Here is a 19916-nt window from a genome sequence, read left to right as displayed (position 1 = left end):
CAACTGGATGATTTGTTTGATTGCTGTTTAAATCCTCTTTGGCTTTTGGTGTGTCAGAGAGAGGGAGACTGAAAGAATGTGTGAGTACGCCAGGTTCCCACAGTGCGATCGTCACACTGGTGCCAGGTTCCATTAGCTAACACCACAATTTAACAGCTGAGAAGCTTAACAAGTGAAATGAACAGTGACTTTCTTTATTCATCTGGTTGGTGGTTGAGGCATGGGTGTTTTATCTGATGTTATTTTCTGAATTCTGTCCTTGTTTTACCTTTTAAAGTGTTAAAAGCCTTTAGTGGTTTTCTTAGGATAATAAGTCTCTATTATCAAATATTTTATTCTCAGTTAGGGCAGCTCTATATGTAATCATTCTTCTTTTTTTAAAACACTTCATTGGAGAATCATGAAAACGTTGTCAGAAAATCTGTTGTTAGAAAGATTACCTTTAAAATATGTTAAGTAACATACGATTCTTAACTGATGAAACTGTGCCAATCCAATAAATTAGCTTAACTTACTATGGGGGTACTGAATCATTTTTGTTGTACAACCAACGACTATAATTTGTACTTTTATGTTTCTTTAGAGCCTTTAAAAGCCACAGGAAACCACTTGTCCATCTGCAGCCTTTTCATGTCTTTTAAACGCCGCAGGTAACCTTATTGGTCAGTACCACGCAAAAGCACTTCTTACCTGCTAAAAGCACTATGTTATTTTATCTCAGGGCCAGCAGCTTTCTGTGCAGCGTTCTTCTAGAATAGGAGTCCTTTCACCTGCTAACAATTCCAAGGACTTATTACAGTGGTCAGAGATGCCTCTGCGGTTCCGATCTGTTTATAAAAGTGTTGACCTTTAAGGCTGATCCAAGAGCAATGTTTGCTTTAGCATGATAGTTGTTTGGGTCAGGGTGGGATCAGAGGGGGTTGCACAGGGAACAGTGTTGGAGGTCACACAAATGGCACAGACTGGCTGTCTGCCTGAGCTTAAAGACCTTGCTAAAGCATTATCTGTTAAAATGTGCCCACTTAATCGTGCCAACACTAAGTTACATTGCCAAACAGAAGCTGTAATGGCAAGAGCAAAGGTGTGAAAGTATGTCTGCGTCTGTTTATTATGTGTGGGTGTGTATTTGTAACTTAGCGTGCATCTGTAAAGCTGTGCAAGTGTGTGAATGGTGTTTGTGTGTTCATAATATAGTTGTGTGTGTATGTGTGTTCTCAGTATGACACACCTGCTAAGTTTGGCTGTGGCCAGTGAAGTGGTCTGCCAGAGCCTCTGGCAGGAGTCAGAAGGAGGTGAATGGACGGTGTCAACAGAGTGAGGCATTGCTCTGATCCAAGCCGGGCTCATGCTGTTATCTGTTCTAGTCCCGTGTGGGATTCAGCTTGCGCTTCTTCGTTCTGCTTGACTGCATTTTCTTTTGTGAAATGTTTTATGTGATGTGTCTGCGGCACCTCATCTACATTGTGATTAATGCCCGCAAGTTACTTTTGCTGGATAGTTTGTTTTGATAGCATAAAAGACAGACGTCATAATTCAATCTATGAGAACAAAGCAACTGTCATTTACAGTGTGATGGGTGATGATGTACTTTTATTATGTTACACAGCACTATTTTGAGATGGCCCATACTGAGATAACATGGTGCAATTGGCCAGTTCTCATCAAAGCAGTCAATGCTCTGCAGTACATGCCTCGGTCTAGTAAGGATTGCAGTAATTCACAAGCTCGTCTTTTTGTAGATAAAAGGTGAGATTCTGATTTTCTCTTGAGTTTGCAGCAGGCCTGACCATCTTCGAGCACAATTAAATGATTATGATCTCACCCTTTCAGCGTTCTGTCTCCTTCTCTGTCCTCTTGTTTTTCTGCCCCCTGCCTATCATTCTGTTGCTCCTTCTTTATTTAATTTACCCTTTTCTGTTCCATCTTTCACAACCTCAGACACACATAGACAAACATAAACAATGCACATATACTGTTTTCCCCCTATTGCCATCTGTCTTCATCCCTCTTTTTATGTCATCTTCCTCCTCTCTGAATAGAAAAGGTGCTTCTGCTATTTGTCATAATGACAAATTCACTCTCTTCTTCTTTTCCACATGCCTTTTACGTATTTCTTCACATCCTCTCATTTCCCATGATACAATGCAGCATTGAAAAGACAAAGAACTTTGCTCTCCTTCCTTTTTATCTTCTCATTTAACCTCTGAGGAAAAGAGGATATGGGTAGATCATTATGCAAGACCTAGCCTTTGCTAGCCTACAGCCCTCTTGCTCTCTTCATCTTCCTTTCACTCTAAGATTAACAAAAACTGTTTAAAATCAGCCTTTAATCAGCTTCTAAACAGATCTTCACAGTAATGTTTCCCTTACCCAAAGGCACCTGTTCACTTGACCTCTGACCTGTAATGTTTTATAATAATCTCAAAATAGCACCTTACACCTGGGGTTCACAACAGATTTACACACATTTAGTATTAGCATCTGCTTCCCGCTACAGCAAGCATGTGAGAAAGGCAACTCATTGCCATATTGCATTCATACATGTTGTATTGATGCATCTGTGCCAAGAAGTTATATCCCTTATTAGACGAGAAAGTAAAAAATGTTAATGCCTTGTATTTTTCTTCCCTCTCCATTCAGATGAGATTGAGATGCTAGAGCGTCTTTGGCTCTCAGGGATCTGTCATAATGATAAAATTGAAGTGATGAGCTCCAAACTAGACATAGACAACATGGCCGGTGTATTCTACATGCTGCTGGTGGCCATGGGCCTAAGTCTGCTAGTCTTCGCCTGGGAACACCTGGTTTACTGGAGGCTGCGGCACTGCATGAGCAAAATGGGCCAGTCTGGCAAACTGGACTTCCTACTCGCCTTCAGCAGGGTGAGAGAGAGTGTGAAGTGAAAGAGTGAGTGGTTACTAGTCACTGGATGAAAGAAATATGGAAGAGTTTTGAGTAAAAAGAAAATAATGGTGACATGGACATGCCTGTTGTATTACAGATGGTGAGAGTGATGCAATGAAAACTAATTTGCCCTTATTATCAGAATGTGACATATTTTTTTGTACTCTTTTAGGGAATGTATAGCTGCTGCAGTTTTGAAGATGAAACTGCACAAGGTGGGGCTAAAGTTACAGTTGCTGGACACCATCACACTGCCATGATTCCTGTTTCTTCTTCCTCACATGTGGTCACTTCAGCTGTATCGAATCCAGCCATTGCCATGGTGCAGCAGCAACCACAACAGCCTCAACCTCCTCAGTCTTACAAGACACCTCTTCCTGGTTCCCCTCCTACAATTGTTCATTCTGGAGCAGCTTTGGGACCTGCAAATACCCAACTAATAGGAGCTCCGCTCCCATGTACTACTTTCTTACCCCGGCCAGATCGCCGACTGGCGGTTGTGGACCGCTGGAGACTACCCAAAACCGCTAGTGCCGCCACCTCCATGGGTGTGAGAGGAGCCCTAGCAGAAACAGGGCCCTTACCCCAAAAAGGGGCACCTACCTGGGCAAGTGGTGGAGGTACCGGTAGTGGTCTAGATGGATATAAGCGCTACTATGGACCTATTGATCCAGAGGGACTTGGGCCATGTGTGGACCAACAGACAGGCTCTCAAACTCCAAAAACTGTCCCCAGAGCCCACCAACAACCCCCACCAACTAGTGTGGCTTTCTACCAGGAGAAGGGCATGGACCATGGCATGGGGAAGAAGGTGGGAGTGGGTACTGGTGGAGGGGGTCAGGGTAGAGGGGTTAAATCTCTGGGAACTCCCAGGCTTCCTCCAAAAAGCCAGGCCCCAGCCCCGCTGACACCTAACCCCCCGCTGCAGCACCCCTCTCCCCCTCTCCCTTCATCCTTCTGGAGAAAACGGCGACCAAAAAAGCCCAAAGAACCTGGTGGCCCACTATACGAAAATATCCTGCCACTGGGCCGGAGAGGTGGAGGGAGGGAAGCGAGTCGAAGACCGAGACCCTCTCCTCCTCTCCCCATCCCTGTGCCAGTCACACTTTCCCCAACCTACACACCTCCTTCTCCCTCTCCCTCACTCCCCTACACCTCCACATCATCTTCCTCATCCAGCACCAGTTCCTCAACCACATCTTCAGCCACATCCTCACGTTCTACCTCTCCTTCGTCCACTTCCACAGCATCATCTCGCAGCACCCGAGACAGAGAGGCTGAGGAAGAGGATGAGGAGGATTTGGATGAGCTGACTGAAGAGTCTAGTCTTCTGCAGGGCCACAACAGAACCAGGGACAGAGAACGGTCCATCCTTTCCCCTAGATCTCTCACTCATGGACCTCCTCCTCCTATACCCCCACGTAAACCATGGGGCACCTTTGGTGACCGGGAGCATAAGAAGGACAGAGAAAGAGAGAGGGGTGGCAGTCAGCTAGCACAGCTCCAGGAGTGGTGGGCAGGGTGGGCAGAGAGAGAGCGGGACAGGGAGAGGAGTGGTGGAGCTCAGGGTGATACAGAAAGAAAAAGAGAGAAGAAACGTAGGAAAGAGAGAGAAAAAGAGAAAAAGAAAAAGAGGAAGAAAAATAAAAGGCGGAAGAAAAGGGAGGAGCGTGAAAGGGAACGAGAAAGAGAGAGGAAGCGTCGCAAGGTGAAAAAGAAGAAAAAGAAGGCAATGAAAACAAAAAAGAAGAAAAAGGTTTCTTCTGACAAGCGCTCAGAGCCAGAGGAGGGTGATGTTGAGGCAGAGAGAGATGGAGAGGGGGATGGGGATAGAGAAGGAGAGTACTCATCATTTTCCACTCAATACCGCAGCGCATTTGTGGACAAAGGCAGTCTTTCAGCTTGGGAGGGAGAGAGAGAACGAGTTAGGAGAGATGAAGGTGAGGACGAGGGGGATGAAAGAGAGGATGAGAGTGGAGGAGGTAGAGGAAGGGAAAGAAGACCCAAAAGCTCCCATTCAAGACATCGACCATCCAGTAAACGCTATCCCAACCTCAACAAACTCCCCTCTTCAGTCAAATTCTGGGTCAGTGGAGGAGAAGCAGGTGGCACAGAGGCCTCCGGACCCTCCCCTCCCTCCTCTTTACATACCCTCCTCTCCTCGTCCAAGAGACGGAGGAGTAGTGGGGTAGAGAGAGAGGCAGAAGGGAGAGTAGGAGAGCGCAGGCCACTGCTTCTCCACTATGAAAGGGGGCGAGTTAACACAAGAGAAGGCCTGTCCCTCCATGAGTGGGACTCTGAGGATGAGGAGGAGGAGGAAGGGGAAGAAGAAGAGAGAGAGAGAGAACGAGAGCGAGAGAGAATAGAGGAGAGAGTGCGCCGTGCAGGGAGAGGAGCAGTTTCAGAGTCAGAGCGGGACAGAATAAGAGCAGAGGAAAGCTTTTCTGATGAGGGGTCCTCAGGAGAGTTTGGCCGATTTGAGAGGTACTGGGAAGGAACTGGTGTGGGTGGAGCCAGTGGAATTGGGGGTGGGGGGTGGTTTTTTGGAACATACCCTGCTCGAGAGAAAGGTGGAAGTGTCAACAGTAGAGATGACTCCATTTTGGGTCGGGCAGAAGGGTGGGGTGTGGCAGGTGATTTCTGGGGTTCAGGTCCAGGGATTGGATGGGGTTCTGGAGGAGGCAGTGGAGGGCTGGGTTCACAGTGGCCACCCCCTCCCACTTCCCTGCCACCACCACGACGCTATTGGTCAGTGGACAAACTGCAGATGAAGGGTGAGAAGCGTAGCCGCAGTGGTCCAAAGAGCAAAGGTCAGAGGTCTCGGGATAGAATGCAAGATGCAGCATCATGTACGTGTACACAGTATGGGCACGGTAGGCCCCACATACACCACAAACACAGCAGTGCTCAGTCCCACAGTCAGGAGGATCTGCTTCCTCACTGCCACAGCTTCACTGGAAGCTCTCGGCCCAAAGCACCCCCTAAACCTGACAAATCCAAATCTGGAAGCCAGTCCAACCTAAGCTCCCAGCAAGCCCAACTCTCAGAACACATATCCCAGCCATCACCCTCCTCACCTCAGCCACTCCTGCCCTCATTACCTGTACCTTCTGCTCCCAACTCCCTACCCATGCCCATTCCTCCACCTCCATCCTCTGCATCCATGTCCCCTCCACCTGTGCTTTCCCCTGGGGCTACTTCCGGCTCCTCCCAAGCAGCCACCGCCAGTGCTAAGCTTCAGTACCAGAGACTTCGGTCTGTGCCCCAGCCAAGGCGATTTTACTCCCCACACCTGCCACTCAAAGCCAAGAGTTTATGCTCACGCCGTGGTTCTGCCCATTTCTCCAGCCTAGAGAGTGAAGTATGACACGGGGCTTCGCTGCTGCGCGTGTGTGTGAGCTCTACTGTGAAGCGCAGCTGGAGTGTGATGCACATACATGCGCCGCACCAAGATGAGGAAAACGTCCACGACAGTGACCAGAGCAGCAAAGAAAGGGCAGTCAAAGCAGGGAATGGCTCAAGAAATTCTGCCCCGGTCACAATGGATTCTCCAGCCGTGCTACATCTTCGGTCTGAGCTGAGTATTATGATGTCCTCTGTGCTCCTCTCCTCCAATGAGAACAGTGGATAGCAAATGTCTGGGATTTTTCTGTGAGTAATGATGTCATGTTTACACATATACACTCCCTCAAACAAGGAAAAGACAAAGACGTTTTTGCATCGTCCACATACAACATGTGACGACAGACATCAAATACTGCTGTGGCTCAAACTGGCTATTCAGTTTATTTACAGATGACTCCAAATTAATCTATATTCAATTTGAATGCAGTCTTGGAAAGGCTCAGATGATCAGCATCAACCCACTGACTGAAAAATTGTCTCCATGGCAACCTGATGCACATAGATACAGAAATACCCTTTTTTCAGTTCTTTTTTCTTCTTTTTTTCTTCTTTTTTTGACACTTGCAACAGTGATGTTATGGCATCAGTACCTGTTTGACTTCCTCTTTTAAGGCCATGCTGGAAAATTATTAATTGAAATTTGACCTCAAACTAAACAAGAGTAAACTGTCACTCTTTCTGTATTTCTGATTCCAAGCTAATCAGAATCTTCATGGAGCCATTTCACTCATCAGAACTTTTGTTGTCCTATCAGAACTCCAATGCCATGGTGTCACTTTGACATCAAATAGGTTTGACTTTATCTTCTAAAGACACCGACTTCAAAAGAAAAACAATAAGAACACAAACAAAACAAAAATGTAGCAATTTTTCCTGTATATTTTTTTCCCCTTCAGGTTTCCTTTTCTTTTATGCTATTTATTGCTCTCACTGTGGTCGTATTTTAACAAAAGGGTAAACCAGCTGTGTCTGATGTTAAATAGTGGGATTATAGATGTGAAGACAATTTTTAAGGGGTTATTTATTTCTTTTGATAACAGACTTTTCAAATTGTCACAACTAGATCCACGGCACTGCCCAATGTGATGGTCCTTTCTTTGCATACAAGCAATACTTGTCTTTCATCAAATGATGATGGGTTGCAATATTTATGATTGGCACTAGATGGCTACATAATATTAAAAACTGTACGTTAACAATTATAAATGGTGGACCATGAGTGGATCGTGCTTGTTGTTTTGTTCCTTAATCACCATGCGTTAGATCTCGAACAGGCAGCTTGCTGTGTTTCTGGGATGGTTAAGGGCAATGTTTTAAAGAGCTGAGGCTGTCGTTGTCACTGATTGTGCATTATCAAGTCAAGCCTACTTCCAGTGCAGAGTTGCATATAATAAAGCACAAGCTGCTGGCTCTTGTCAGTGCAAATGTTAACATATGATAATGATGAGTCAAGGACAAACATTACTTATCGATTTTTAACCAATAGCATCCTACACCATTTATTTTGGCAAGAGTATTGATGTCAATCATACAGAGATTCAGTTTCTGAATACCTATTTGACGTCAGGCACCGCTTATTTGCCCGTGTTGTAGTTGAATGTAGCTTTGAAATGATTTAGCAAAAAGTAGACATGCGGTAGATTTTGTAGCATTCTGGATGCAGTTACTCATCACAAGAAGTGACAATTACACTTTCATTCTGGGGGGCATAGAGGGCTTGTACATGTCGTCACAGATCAACAGATTTGATTGCCCTTTATTTGATACAAGTGATGTTTGTCTCCCTTTCATATCTTGTTAATTTTAACAAGACCATTGGGGAAGGTTCGTCATAAACTACAATAAAATTTAGGGCTTTTACACATTTTAAAGACCCACCTGTCATCGCATGAGTCAAGAAATAACAAGCTCAGGTATTGAATTGCGTGTTGTGTAAACTGAATCACACACAGCCGCTTAATCCCCTCGGTCAGCGTTTCTTCCAATGCCGGGAATACGGGTGCGTCAGCGGAAAGTCCACCGCGCCCGGCATGGAATCGCGGCGGGGGGGCAAGAAGATGGATGTAGAATGATTGAATTAATATAGTGTGCCACGAGTACACTTGATCTGTCATTGACCCTTACTGAGTCAGAAGGCGCTAACACAGAATTCTGTGACTGCATGTACAGAACAGACTTATAATTCCCATGTAGCTTTTTCTTGAGAACAAAAAGAAATATTATCTCTATATACTATGTTTTTGAGAATGTATCATGTTAAACTGTGAATTGACATAGATATTTTATTGCCCATTGTATTCAGTTTTCATTGCCATCATATAATTTATCTATACAAAATATATATGTACAAATAAATATATACATATATATATATATACAGACAGGTATATATATATATAATGAGTTAAGTTTGATATACTTGGAGGAAGTGGTAGAAATAGTTTTAAATGTTTTAGCTTTGTAGCAATTCTAGACTCTGGAGACATTTTTGGATTTTGATTCCTCCTATATGACTGTGAAAACATTAGTGCCTGTGAAGAAGAAAAAAACTAATATCCTTTCATCCATCCATCCATCTGTCCATCTTTTCATCTATTCTAATTTATAGCAGATCTTCACAATTACTCTAATACTACCTAAATAGCTTTCATATCATTTGTGTTTTAGCCCTTTGCCCATGCCCATGCGTCTGTCCTTTTGATATTCTGCCATTCCAACTGTCCATCTAGCCAGTTAGTATTCCATCCATCCATTCAGCCACCAACCAGTCCATCAGTCTAACAATAACTACCGATTTCTTCTTATTCTGTAGTTTTCTTAGTATCTTTTTTTTCCCACTGCATCATTGATTAGGCAACTTAAACAATGTACCTCTGGCATTGTCCTTTTTTAGATATTTTTAATCTCTCTGTTTATCCCGCTGTACGTTCTCTCAGTTAGCAAAAAAACGAAACAAGAAAAAAAACAGAGACCAGTAGCTACTGTGTTCCTGCTCCGATCAATTGATTATTGAAGATAATGATCAATTAAAGATGATGTAATTGATAAATGACTGAAAATGTGACTGAAGAGTTGTACCTGATGACCATGACACTGTAGTAAGAGTCTGGGCTGTACTGTACACAACTCACTGTGCTGAATTGATGCATGATGGGAAATGTTTGTAACTGTAACGTAATGTTGCCGTACTGACTGATGTTAATTAGGAGGTACCATAGGCAATAGATATGTCATCCCATCGCCAAACAAACACCCACCAAAGGCTTCACCCTTCGCCTCGTCCGTTTAGGCTTGTGAAATAGACAAAGTACAAGGGTTGGATTTTGTTGGTAGAATTGTCAGTGGTGGTCAATATTTGGCTGGGAAATTAGTCTCATATTGTGTTAAGGGCTGGTCAGCTGCTACTTAAGATTCAGTATGGCTGTTTGTATGTGTAATCATCAGAACAGGAGAGAAAAGCCCAGTGTCCTTTTTCTGCATTGATGTGTTATGTGAGATCTTATGTGCGTGCATCTCATTTGCTATTAGTGTTGATAGGTTCTCTGTCATTCATGCAGATTCATGTAGAATTGAAACACACAGCATTCAAAAAGTTGTACACACCCAATGCCTCTTGTTCACTCCGTTCAAAAGTTTGGAGTCAGATTTTAATATTTTCCTCAGTAAAGATGCATTACACTGATGCAAAGGGGTGGTAAAGACATTTATAACGTTACAAAAAATATTTTAAATAAATGCTGTTCTTTTGATATTTATGTTCATCAAATAATCCTGAAAAATATGCATCATAGTTTTCATAGCGGTATTAAGCTGTTTTCAACATTGATAATAGAAATGTTTCTTGAGCACCAAATCAGCACATTCGAATGATTTCTGAAGGATCATTTAAAAATATATATTAAAATAAAGCAAGTTTTACAGACCCAAACTTTTGAATGGTAGTGCATTATACTATTATTGTATTATATACGCATATAAATCCTGTCTGCAAATATAAAAACATTTGAAAGGTCCCCAGATTCCATCTGGACTTGCCAAGTGAGTGTCACAATGAATTTAGGTTCTGAACTTAATAAGTGAATGAGAAAGAGAAAGAGACAGATTATGTGCAGGTATGGACTGCATACAGCTTTGTAGGTGTTTCATTATTTATGTGGTGATTTTGTGTGTGTGTGTGTGTGTGTGTGTGTGTGTGTGTGTGTGTGTGAGAGAGAGAGAGAGAGAGAGAGAGAGAGAGAGAGAGAGAGAGAGAGCGAGAGAGAGAGAGAAAGAGAGCGCATACAGTATTTATATATACACCAATACAAAGCCTCTATCTGTCTCCTTTTTCCTCTTTTTGAATCATATTTTTTCAACTGTTTCCTTGCACTTGTCGGGCTGCTATAATGCATAATTCACTCACTCAGGACAGACATACATACTCACACTCGCTTGGATAGCACAAATCCTGCAGGTGTTCTAGAACTTTCTCTGGCTCTCTCTCTCTCTCTCCCTCCGGAGCTTGAGACTCAGAGTTGCTCCAGGTAGCTGTTGGCACCGTGATGTGAGGCATAACTTGACAGTCAGCTCGACGGATAAAAGCGCACCTCTTCCCTCTTGATCACAGCTGAGCAGAGATCAGTGTGTGTATGCATGTGTGTTTGTGTGAAAGCAGGTCAGCCCCTGTGATAGACCGCTACATATTTTACTTAGCCTACCCTTATTCCACAAGCTGCAGCTGAACACCAACAACAATGTCTCGGAATCAAGGCTGGAAATTCACTCTAGTTTTGCTTCGTCACGCAATTGATGAGCACTTACATCTTACATGTTGCGAAACCCATATTTAAACAGGGTCCTCCATGTCACATCAGAATCATATAATCCCATTTCCCATTCAAAATGCAGAAGGAAACTAAATGATTACATGTTTTACTTGTCTAGTAAACAGCTAGAAAACATTCTGTCAAATTTTTTCCCCACTATTTTTATCACTATTTTATTTTAAATGATTGATGTGGCATTGTGTAAACTGCACTGTAACTAAAGGCAATGTGAGTGTGTATGTGTGTGACAGGCATCAGGTGAGGATGTGTATTGCCTTTGTACTGTACAGTCCAGACAGAATTCATCCACCAATCAGAGTTTGTTTGGTTTTGACATCATGTCCTGGGAAGGGGTTTGAATGGGTCAGTGCTAAGAATTGCTTCATAAAGAATACTCTTTAAAATACTCATTGCCTTTGCTTATTTATCCTGTAACTGTATTTATGTGTGAACATGGGAAGGCTTGTTTATGTGCGTGTCTATGTGGGTGAGAATGTGTGTCTTGCCTTCCACACATGCCGTTGGGGGTTATAAAGTAAATTCTCTTGTATCTTGGTAAGAACTTTCTTCACTTTCTTGTACGTGTTTCTCTGAACCTCCCCCCTCTCTCTTCCTTTTGAGCGATGTGATCTGAGCCTTTGATCTTTGAAGACCAGACCTGACCTTATATAAGCCACAATCTCTCTACACAGTCATGAGCCGTGATGAGCTGTGATCTTCCTCCCCTTGTCGGTTAAAATGACTAATACAAACTGCACACAGTATTGCACAATATTATTATCAATGCTTTGATACAGTTTGTTTCTGTCTTAAGTACATTTTTCTTTTCTAAATCTTTTCTAAAACTGAACTTAGTAATGGGTAATAAAAAATATCTTTTTTTTATTATCTTTAAAGTTATTATTAGATGCGTTACTATGCAAGGTTAAAGGTGCCCTAAAATGAAAAACTGAATTAACCTTGCCATAGAGAAATAATAAGAGCTCAGTACATGGACATCACATACTGTGAGTCTCAAACACCATTGCCTCCTCCTTCTTATGTAAATCTTGTGCATGAAAAACACCACAGAAAAATAGGCAAATCTCAACATAACACCAATTGTGATGCAATCGCTGGGATCATTAATATGTACGCCCCCAACATTTGCATATGACAGCACATGTTCAATGTCAGGCAGAACTGCGCAGCAGGTAAGCAAGCGTCACACTAGGATAGCGAAAATGGCAGACACAAATGTCATGTTTCAGGCTGTGCAGGGGATGTGAGGACTTTTCTACCCTTCCCACAGATAAAAATAAGTGCTTCTGATCTTCTTTTTGCTTTAAATGATATGCGTAAAATACTGAAGGTTTGCCACAAATTTGTGTCACCACTTACAATGCAACCGAATGCTTCAAGCACCTCCATGCTCGCAAAACGCGTTTTTTAAAACATTTAAACAGAAAATGACAGAATTTTACCATACATTTTTAAAGCGGGTCTATTCGAATGGGATTAGGTTACAAAAAAGGGTAAAACAAAAGGTACATTTCTCTGTAATCTTTACTGACATTGTCCGTTATGACTATCAAGATGGCACATTCAGACGGGTTTAAAAACACTGAAAACCTCTGGTACTAATTACTTTACCCCCATCTCTCCATGTTAAACTAATCCCGTCCAAATAGGGCTTTAGAGAGACAGCATTGTCTAAATAACACAAGATGCTAGTACAGTAACAATTGGAAACTCCAAGTGCCATACAAAACTAAATAGTGTGTCTAATGACAGGTTTTGTTTTGTTTTTTTATACCGTTGTCTGTTGTCTGAGGTCAACGAATGGCGTTTGTGTGGTTTTTACATTCAAAAGCATCATAACTAATAATTAATAGGCTATTTTCTATACTGGTTTTGAGGCTCTCTCCAAAACGCTGGGTTTTGATGGGCGTGCCACACTGGAGACTTGGAAGTAAATGCCCACGGCTAGGATTGGATAAGATTTGCATATTTAATGAGCTTCTGCTCCCCTGTCAGTTCAGTTCACATGAGGGAGGGGTTGTTTTGAAAGCGATTCTCTCGACCACAGGGCTCATAAACGTCTTTATCAAACAAACACAATGATTTATTTCTCATGCAGCCGCGATTGATTGGACTATTATTTGTCTATTACATAGCCCGCACGTCCGTTCGATATAAGCGCGAACGGCACACACACATACACACGTGCGATTCAAATGTCACGTCAAGAGAGAGAATAGCAGAACAAGTAAGGAATATTACGAGATCCATCAGCTTTTGAATCATTGAGCTTTGCGAGCCCTGGCCCATACATGTCCAGCGTGCTAAAGCTAATGTTCTGTTAGACATGTACACATAAGCAAAACGATCTATAACAATGCCATACTATTACATATAAAAACACACGTTTTACTCACATAAGTGTGTTGCACCATTCCTCCTGTCGGATCCAATATAGAAAAAACAGCATTGTGTTTTAATCTCAATATGTCTATAAATCCAGCGCCACCTGAGACTTGTTTACAAATGCTTCTGCTTTGATATGAAGCGAACACACGAATGTTCTTCCCCACGTGAGCTGGAACTTCATTAAAAATAAAGTTCAACCACACATTCCTAATATTATGATCTGAAGGAAGCTTATGCAGCGACATTATTCTTCCACAACCAGGAATAGCGTAATATCTTGCTATATTCTTCGGCATGTTTACTGCTGCTTACTAGCGCAATCTGAAAGGCTCCATGAGTCAGTGGGCTACTGAATTACACATGCTTATTATTCTGTAGAGGCGGTGTTTCGTCCGTCGATAATGTCAAAATTTAAACACAATCGTTTTCTGGGCCTGGTGTCTATAAAAGCTTTTCTTTGACTAACAATAAAGTTTTCAGCTCTGAAACTTGACGGATAATCTTTTATACAAAAGCTCAATGGAAAGTTGATATCTCAATTCATCACCCCTTTAATATTATTCTGTATTACAAAATAAAACCATATAAGTACTACTTTAGTTTAGTTGCTTACAGATTGCTCACTCCATCCTTCTAGCTAACTTCACCTTCTCCACCATATAAGTTAAAACGATAGTCATTTAACAAGGCTTCTATTCATTTTGTAAAAAATATTTATATTTTTGAGAACTGAAGTATGATGTTTTTGCATGATTGTATGTCATAGTACATTTCAGTCACTGTGTGCATTGTGATTAACGTTATATTAACATGCAATATTGTTGACGAAAAAAGATGAGTTTAAAATGTAGTTTAAAAAATAAAAACTTGAAAAAAAAGCACTGGTTTTGGCGGGGTAAACGAAAAGTGTTCGAGTGTTCATTCTTGCGGTTGCCAGATTTCAGTAAGTTAAAACATCCAATCAGTGCAAAACAAAATCCCCCAATCAGTGCAAAACAGTTTTTCACCAAACAGAGCATTTCTGTGAAAAGAACACGTATACTATCCGGTGTTTTACCTAAACGTGTAATCTCGCAACCATATGCACGCGAGCTCTCTCTCTCTCCCGTGCGCGGATGATCTGAAACACCAATAAACAAGTAGGCTGCATTTTAGCAATTTCCATTTGAGATTTTCTGCTTAAAGTGTAATTCCAGTCTGTGTTCTGTCAGGATTCCCGAGCCGCTTCGCTGAACAACTGAACTTGTGTGAGCTGCTGAAATAAGCCAATCAGAGCAGAGCTCAACATTAATATTCATGATCCTTCCAAATAAGGCAAAAACAGAGCATTACATCCTAGGGACAATTTCTAGGGTTGTAAATGGACCTGTAAAACTATCTGGACAATTTCAGCCCTTAAATAAGCCACATACCCTATCAGAGTTAACATATTGTTTATCATAATTTAACATATTGTTTTGACTCATTATAGGGCACCTTTAAGGCAGCATTTTGTTGTATTTGTTCAAGAAAGCAAAATCATCACTTACTGAGAAATTAGCTTAATTATAAAAAAGGAAATGGAAATTATACACTGGGGTCTTTAAGAGCAAATTATTCAGTCACATGTCTTGAGACAACTAAACATGGCCTCTTGCCCCTGCATTTAGGGTTGTGTGCGAAATCACCCACTATACCCTCATTCACTATTCCCAACATTACTCCACTAATCTATAGTCTTGAAGGAGCGAATAAAAACAAGCGTGTGAATTTGGACACTGAGTGCATCGGAAGGGCTGCCACTTTTGCATAGTTTGTGCTTGCTGTGTAATAATCATTTGAAACATGCAGAAAACTGGCAGCTCCAGTAAGAACAAAAGATTTATCTTGAACTCCTTTATATATATATATATATATATATATATATATATATATATATATATATATATATATATATATATATATATATATATATATATGTATATATATATATATATATATATATATATATATATATATATATATATATATATTTATTTATTTATTTATTTATAATTATAAAGGATTGTATATCTGTGTCATATTGCATTGACATTGATTCTTGCATCTTCAGTACAAGATCTTGACCAAAAATGAATGCACCTCTTGATGGAAATAAATGTTATTTCCATCAAGAGGCACAATCAATTTTCAGTCAAGATCTTATATTGACAATGCAATTAATAAAAATGCGATACATTATTTTTCATGCTCCCACCCAACATTCTTAATTTGAGCTTTGTCATCCTGAAATATGGCCCTGATGTGTCTTCCTACACACTCCATCAACTAGAGTTAGAAGAGCTGTTCCCAAACATATAACATGCTAGAAACATAATAATCACAGCAATAATGATCCAGTCAAAGACATTTAAATGTTTGTCTATTTAAATCCAAACAGCGAATATTCTTTTGGTTAGGCAGTGTATATTTCACACAAAAATAAAAATTGTCATATACTCGCCCTTTGTGCCGTTCCCAACCTGTATGACTGTTTCTACTGTGGAACGTGAAAGAAGATATTTTGAAAAATGTATCAGTGTTGTGAATACAATGGAAGTCAATCGTGATTAAAACTATCTGGTTACCAATATTCTTCAAAAGAAAGTCGTGTGGGTTTGGAAAAATGATGACAGATTTTTCATGTGTGAACTATCCCTGAAAACACATTCTTGAAAAACAAGCATACGATAACCAAATAATAACCTCTGCTGTTGGAAATCAGCTCTTGTTCTCCTCGTCCTCGCTTACCCTGGAGCCGTGTGGTGTGTGTGTGCCCACTGGGGCAAGAAAGAGATTGCTGGATAGCTTGTGTTTTATGCATATGCTGTGTGAGGGAGATAGCTGAAGTTCACTATATCTAGTGTTATCAGTGTGATGGCGGAGAGCTTTCAGCCTCGTCTTGGGAGTGTTTTCAGCGGCTGTAGATGATCCATCTCTGGGGTGTGCTGATGTCTGCACATCGATCAACACTGAGCCGTGTTTATGTCACTCAAAAGCTGCACGAGTATGAAGAGTTCTGCCACGGCACAGCAGAATCTGAGTCCTCACTTATCCTCTCACTGTAGCATCAATGCTCAGATTAACACCGCGTGAGCGAGCGAAGAAAGTGTTAGTAGCTTGCGCACACACGCTTGTGTATTCACACATTTGCACACATCCAGCATATGATAGAGGCAGCAATGCTCTCTCTTTCATCATTAGCCCAGCGTGCCGCAGGCTTCACCAACGCATAGACTTGATCTCCCAATACCCCGCACCCCCCACCCCACCACACACCCACATCCACAAGAACAGGGGAAAGACAGCGAGAAAGATAGAGAGCATTTCATCCACAAAGCAAATCCTGTCAAATCTCCTTTTTTCCCATGCACATTACTGCTGGGACCGAACGACAAATTACCCAGAATTCACGGGGGCATACTCCAACTTCACATGGCAGAGCGCTCGTCTCTCATCATTATTGACATTAGCATTAATATCAATTTGTCAATCGAACCATTGCGAGCGAATGCTTCACATGGTGCAGAGCCGATTAAAGCCGCTTGTTTTTCCCAGTTATTTTTGTCAGTTCAATGGTTCAAAGTCCTTTGGATTCTCCGCAGCTGCTTTGTGTCATTCAATACGCACCTGAAATAGGCTATCGGTTTGTAAATGGTTAAGAAATTCTCTTTTCAAGTTAATAAAAATGAAAAGTTTATAATAACAGATGTTTAATTCAAATGTGATCATTATGATATGGCAGAGTTGAATAGTTTTTTTTTGTGGGAAAGGAGAAGCAATCTGCCGGTGTCTTTTGGTTTCCAGAAGCAATGTTTTCTGAAATGTAATTTGTGTCTAATTTCATTTGAAAGTTGGAAAAGCAAGACCAGACACAAGCACATTTGGATGTTTTCATTTTGCTGTAATAGATTCATGTAATTGGTCAGATACTGGTCGGCTTGAGAGAGAGAGAGAGAGAGAGAGAGAGAGAGAGAGAGAGAGAGAGAGAGAGGGAGGGGGGCAGAAAAAAACAAGTCTGGGGATTGTATAGATGCAGAATTTTTCCTCTTCATTAGTGTAATGTCACGACTAATAAGCTGATGGCTTGTGGCCAGTATAAACTCTGTCTGCTTTCTACAGTAGAGAGAGAGAAAGAGATGCACTTTGATGTTCTAATCTTCTGAATCTACCTTTATCTCTTTGTAAACAAATGTTTCATAAGAGTATATCATAAGCTGCTTACAAAGCTCTCAAAACCATTAATGTGGTGAACAGTGGTGTCACAGAAAATAATTACAGGAAAAAAGCTGCATAATTTGTTTTGCATTTTATAGTTTCTGGCCACATAGCTGCCAGTTCAATATAGCTTTCCTTTGAACAATTAATCCCCATTATTTGGAAGAGAGATTTATTTAGATCGGTGTTACCGTGATAGATGTGGATTTTCAAATGTTACCACGCAACAGACCAGCTTGTGGTTTAGTACCACTGAAACGGATAGATCTTTACTCTTTTGACCTTCATTTATCTGGATTCTTGGATGCTGCAACTTGTTATACCTGAGTAGCTAATTGAGTAATTAAGCTAATTAGAGTGATTAGCTGGCCAGACAGTGCACTCAACTGGGATGGCCAAATTTCATCAGCATCTGAGAGTTCCTAACAAACCCACCCTGCAGTTAAGATCAACAAGCTGGAAATAAAGAAAGCTGCGGGTTTTGCCATGTGTGTTTTTGGCTTCTTGATGGGTGTCTAAGCGCTTGTTTTTCGGTCTGTGTTTTGTTAAAGTATACAGAGTGGCTCACGTTACATATATGAAATAATCAAGGGGGTCTTTAGTTGTAATTGCGATTGCAGTCTGACTGATCAGCCGTAGGAAAAGGATGTAATGCCAATGCTGATTGACTGATGCCACAGTCCCAAGCCTTTTACTGATGACTGTCCCGTCTGTACATGAGCTGTGACGCCAAAGGCAGCAGACGTGGATAAACATAAGCCCATTTCATGCTTTTAAGATAATTTCAAAGAAAATGGGCACTGACAAAATATCGACTATAATATAATTAAATGTTTACATAATGCATTGTTCTTTTTGAATGTCAATAGAGAGATATGCCTTTTGGCAGGAGAATCTAGCAGCAGGAGCTAACTGGACCTAAGCTGCCAAATTCTGAACCCTTAGAAAATATATTTTTTAAAAATTCAATGAAGTATGTACATATATTCTGATATGTACAGAGCCCCTAAAGGGACATTGTAATGGGAAAAATATATAAGATGAGAGAAAAAAATATACATTTTATTTAGGGCTGTCCCCTAATAATCATTAGTCAACTAGAAGAGGCTTAGGCCATGTTCACACTATTACATTTTTGTTTGAAAACGCATATTTTTCTGTCCATTTTGGCCTTCCGTCTACACTGAGACATCGTTTTTATTTGAATTGTATTGTGGAATGTGAAGACGAAGGTATTTGAGAACAACAAAGCATGTTTAGCCATGTGCTACATATAGATAGCCTATGTATGTTTATACTGCTACTGTGCCTGTTATGTGCTATTCACTTTCACGCAGTTGCATAAATGTTACTTTGCAGTTTGCACACTTCATATTACAGTCCTGCAAGAATGACATAAAATAAATACAAATTTCGAAAAAAAAAATAATACTACTAATTTTAGACCAAACCTAATAATGGTGAGTGAGTGTGATGGACGCATCAGTGAATGGTGAGATATTGCTAAATAAAATTATCACCATGCCAGAAGAATTGTGTGATAACTTTATGATGTCTGTCTCATCTGTATCATCTCAGTGAGGTTTTACGCATGTGTTGTAAGGTGAATTTGCCGTTTTCTGACGTTTCACTGAGAATTATAAACTTTTGGGAAACGCTAGTGTGAACGGAGAGCATTTTGAAACTAAAAAAATCAGTTTTGGAATCTGTCCAGATGAATGTAGTCATAGCCTTAGTAGACCAAAAATTGTATTCGTCGGTTAGTTGCAGAAAAAAAAAAAAACTGGTGGCGAAGTCACGCAGTCCGTGAGAGGCAGATTATTAAAGCTACACTATGTAACTTTTTTAGTTTTTCTTAGCACTTAGTTCTTTCATAAATATGTGTGCTCATTAATGTATATTTACTTCTTTCAAGTAATAAAGTATTCTCATAAGTTTATATGCCATTGAAAATACATACGGGTGAGGGGTTCGAATGCTGGTCGCCATGTTGCCTCTCCATCTTGAAAGTACATTAGCCAAAGAGGGACATACCCGTAAATTCAAGTTTTGCCTTTTGCGGTTTAAGACTCGATGGCACTGTGTCGAATGTGAAGAGGGGGATTGCCATGTTAATCTTGGACTAAATCGGCCACCGTAGGAATTAACACCAAATCA

The 19916-nt window shown here is 40.9% G+C and overlaps 1 protein-coding gene across 7 annotated transcripts in view; it reads left to right on the top strand.

Annotated features, from left to right (window-relative positions):
* The window catches only part of LOC137083203 (glutamate receptor ionotropic, NMDA 2D), a 175493-nt gene extending 163973 nt beyond the window's left edge, over nt 1–11520 (top strand). For all 7 annotated transcript variants that reach the window (XM_067448971.1, XM_067448972.1, XM_067448970.1 and 4 more), the window contains 2 exons: nt 2641–2882; nt 3077–11520. In XM_067448971.1, coding sequence (XP_067305072.1) covers nt 2641–2882; nt 3077–6271 — 3437 coding nt within the window. In that variant the 3' untranslated portion in view covers nt 6272–11520. The remainder of the gene's footprint in view (nt 1–2640; nt 2883–3076) is intronic.
* Nucleotides 11521–19916: the final 8396 nt, after the last annotated feature.

This window comes from Pseudorasbora parva, chromosome 7 (genome assembly GCF_024679245.1).
Source record: "Pseudorasbora parva isolate DD20220531a chromosome 7, ASM2467924v1, whole genome shotgun sequence".
NCBI lineage: Eukaryota > Metazoa > Chordata > Actinopteri > Cypriniformes > Gobionidae > Pseudorasbora > Pseudorasbora parva.
Note: the sequence above shows the minus strand (reverse complement) of the source record. Positions and strands in the feature narration are given on the sequence as shown.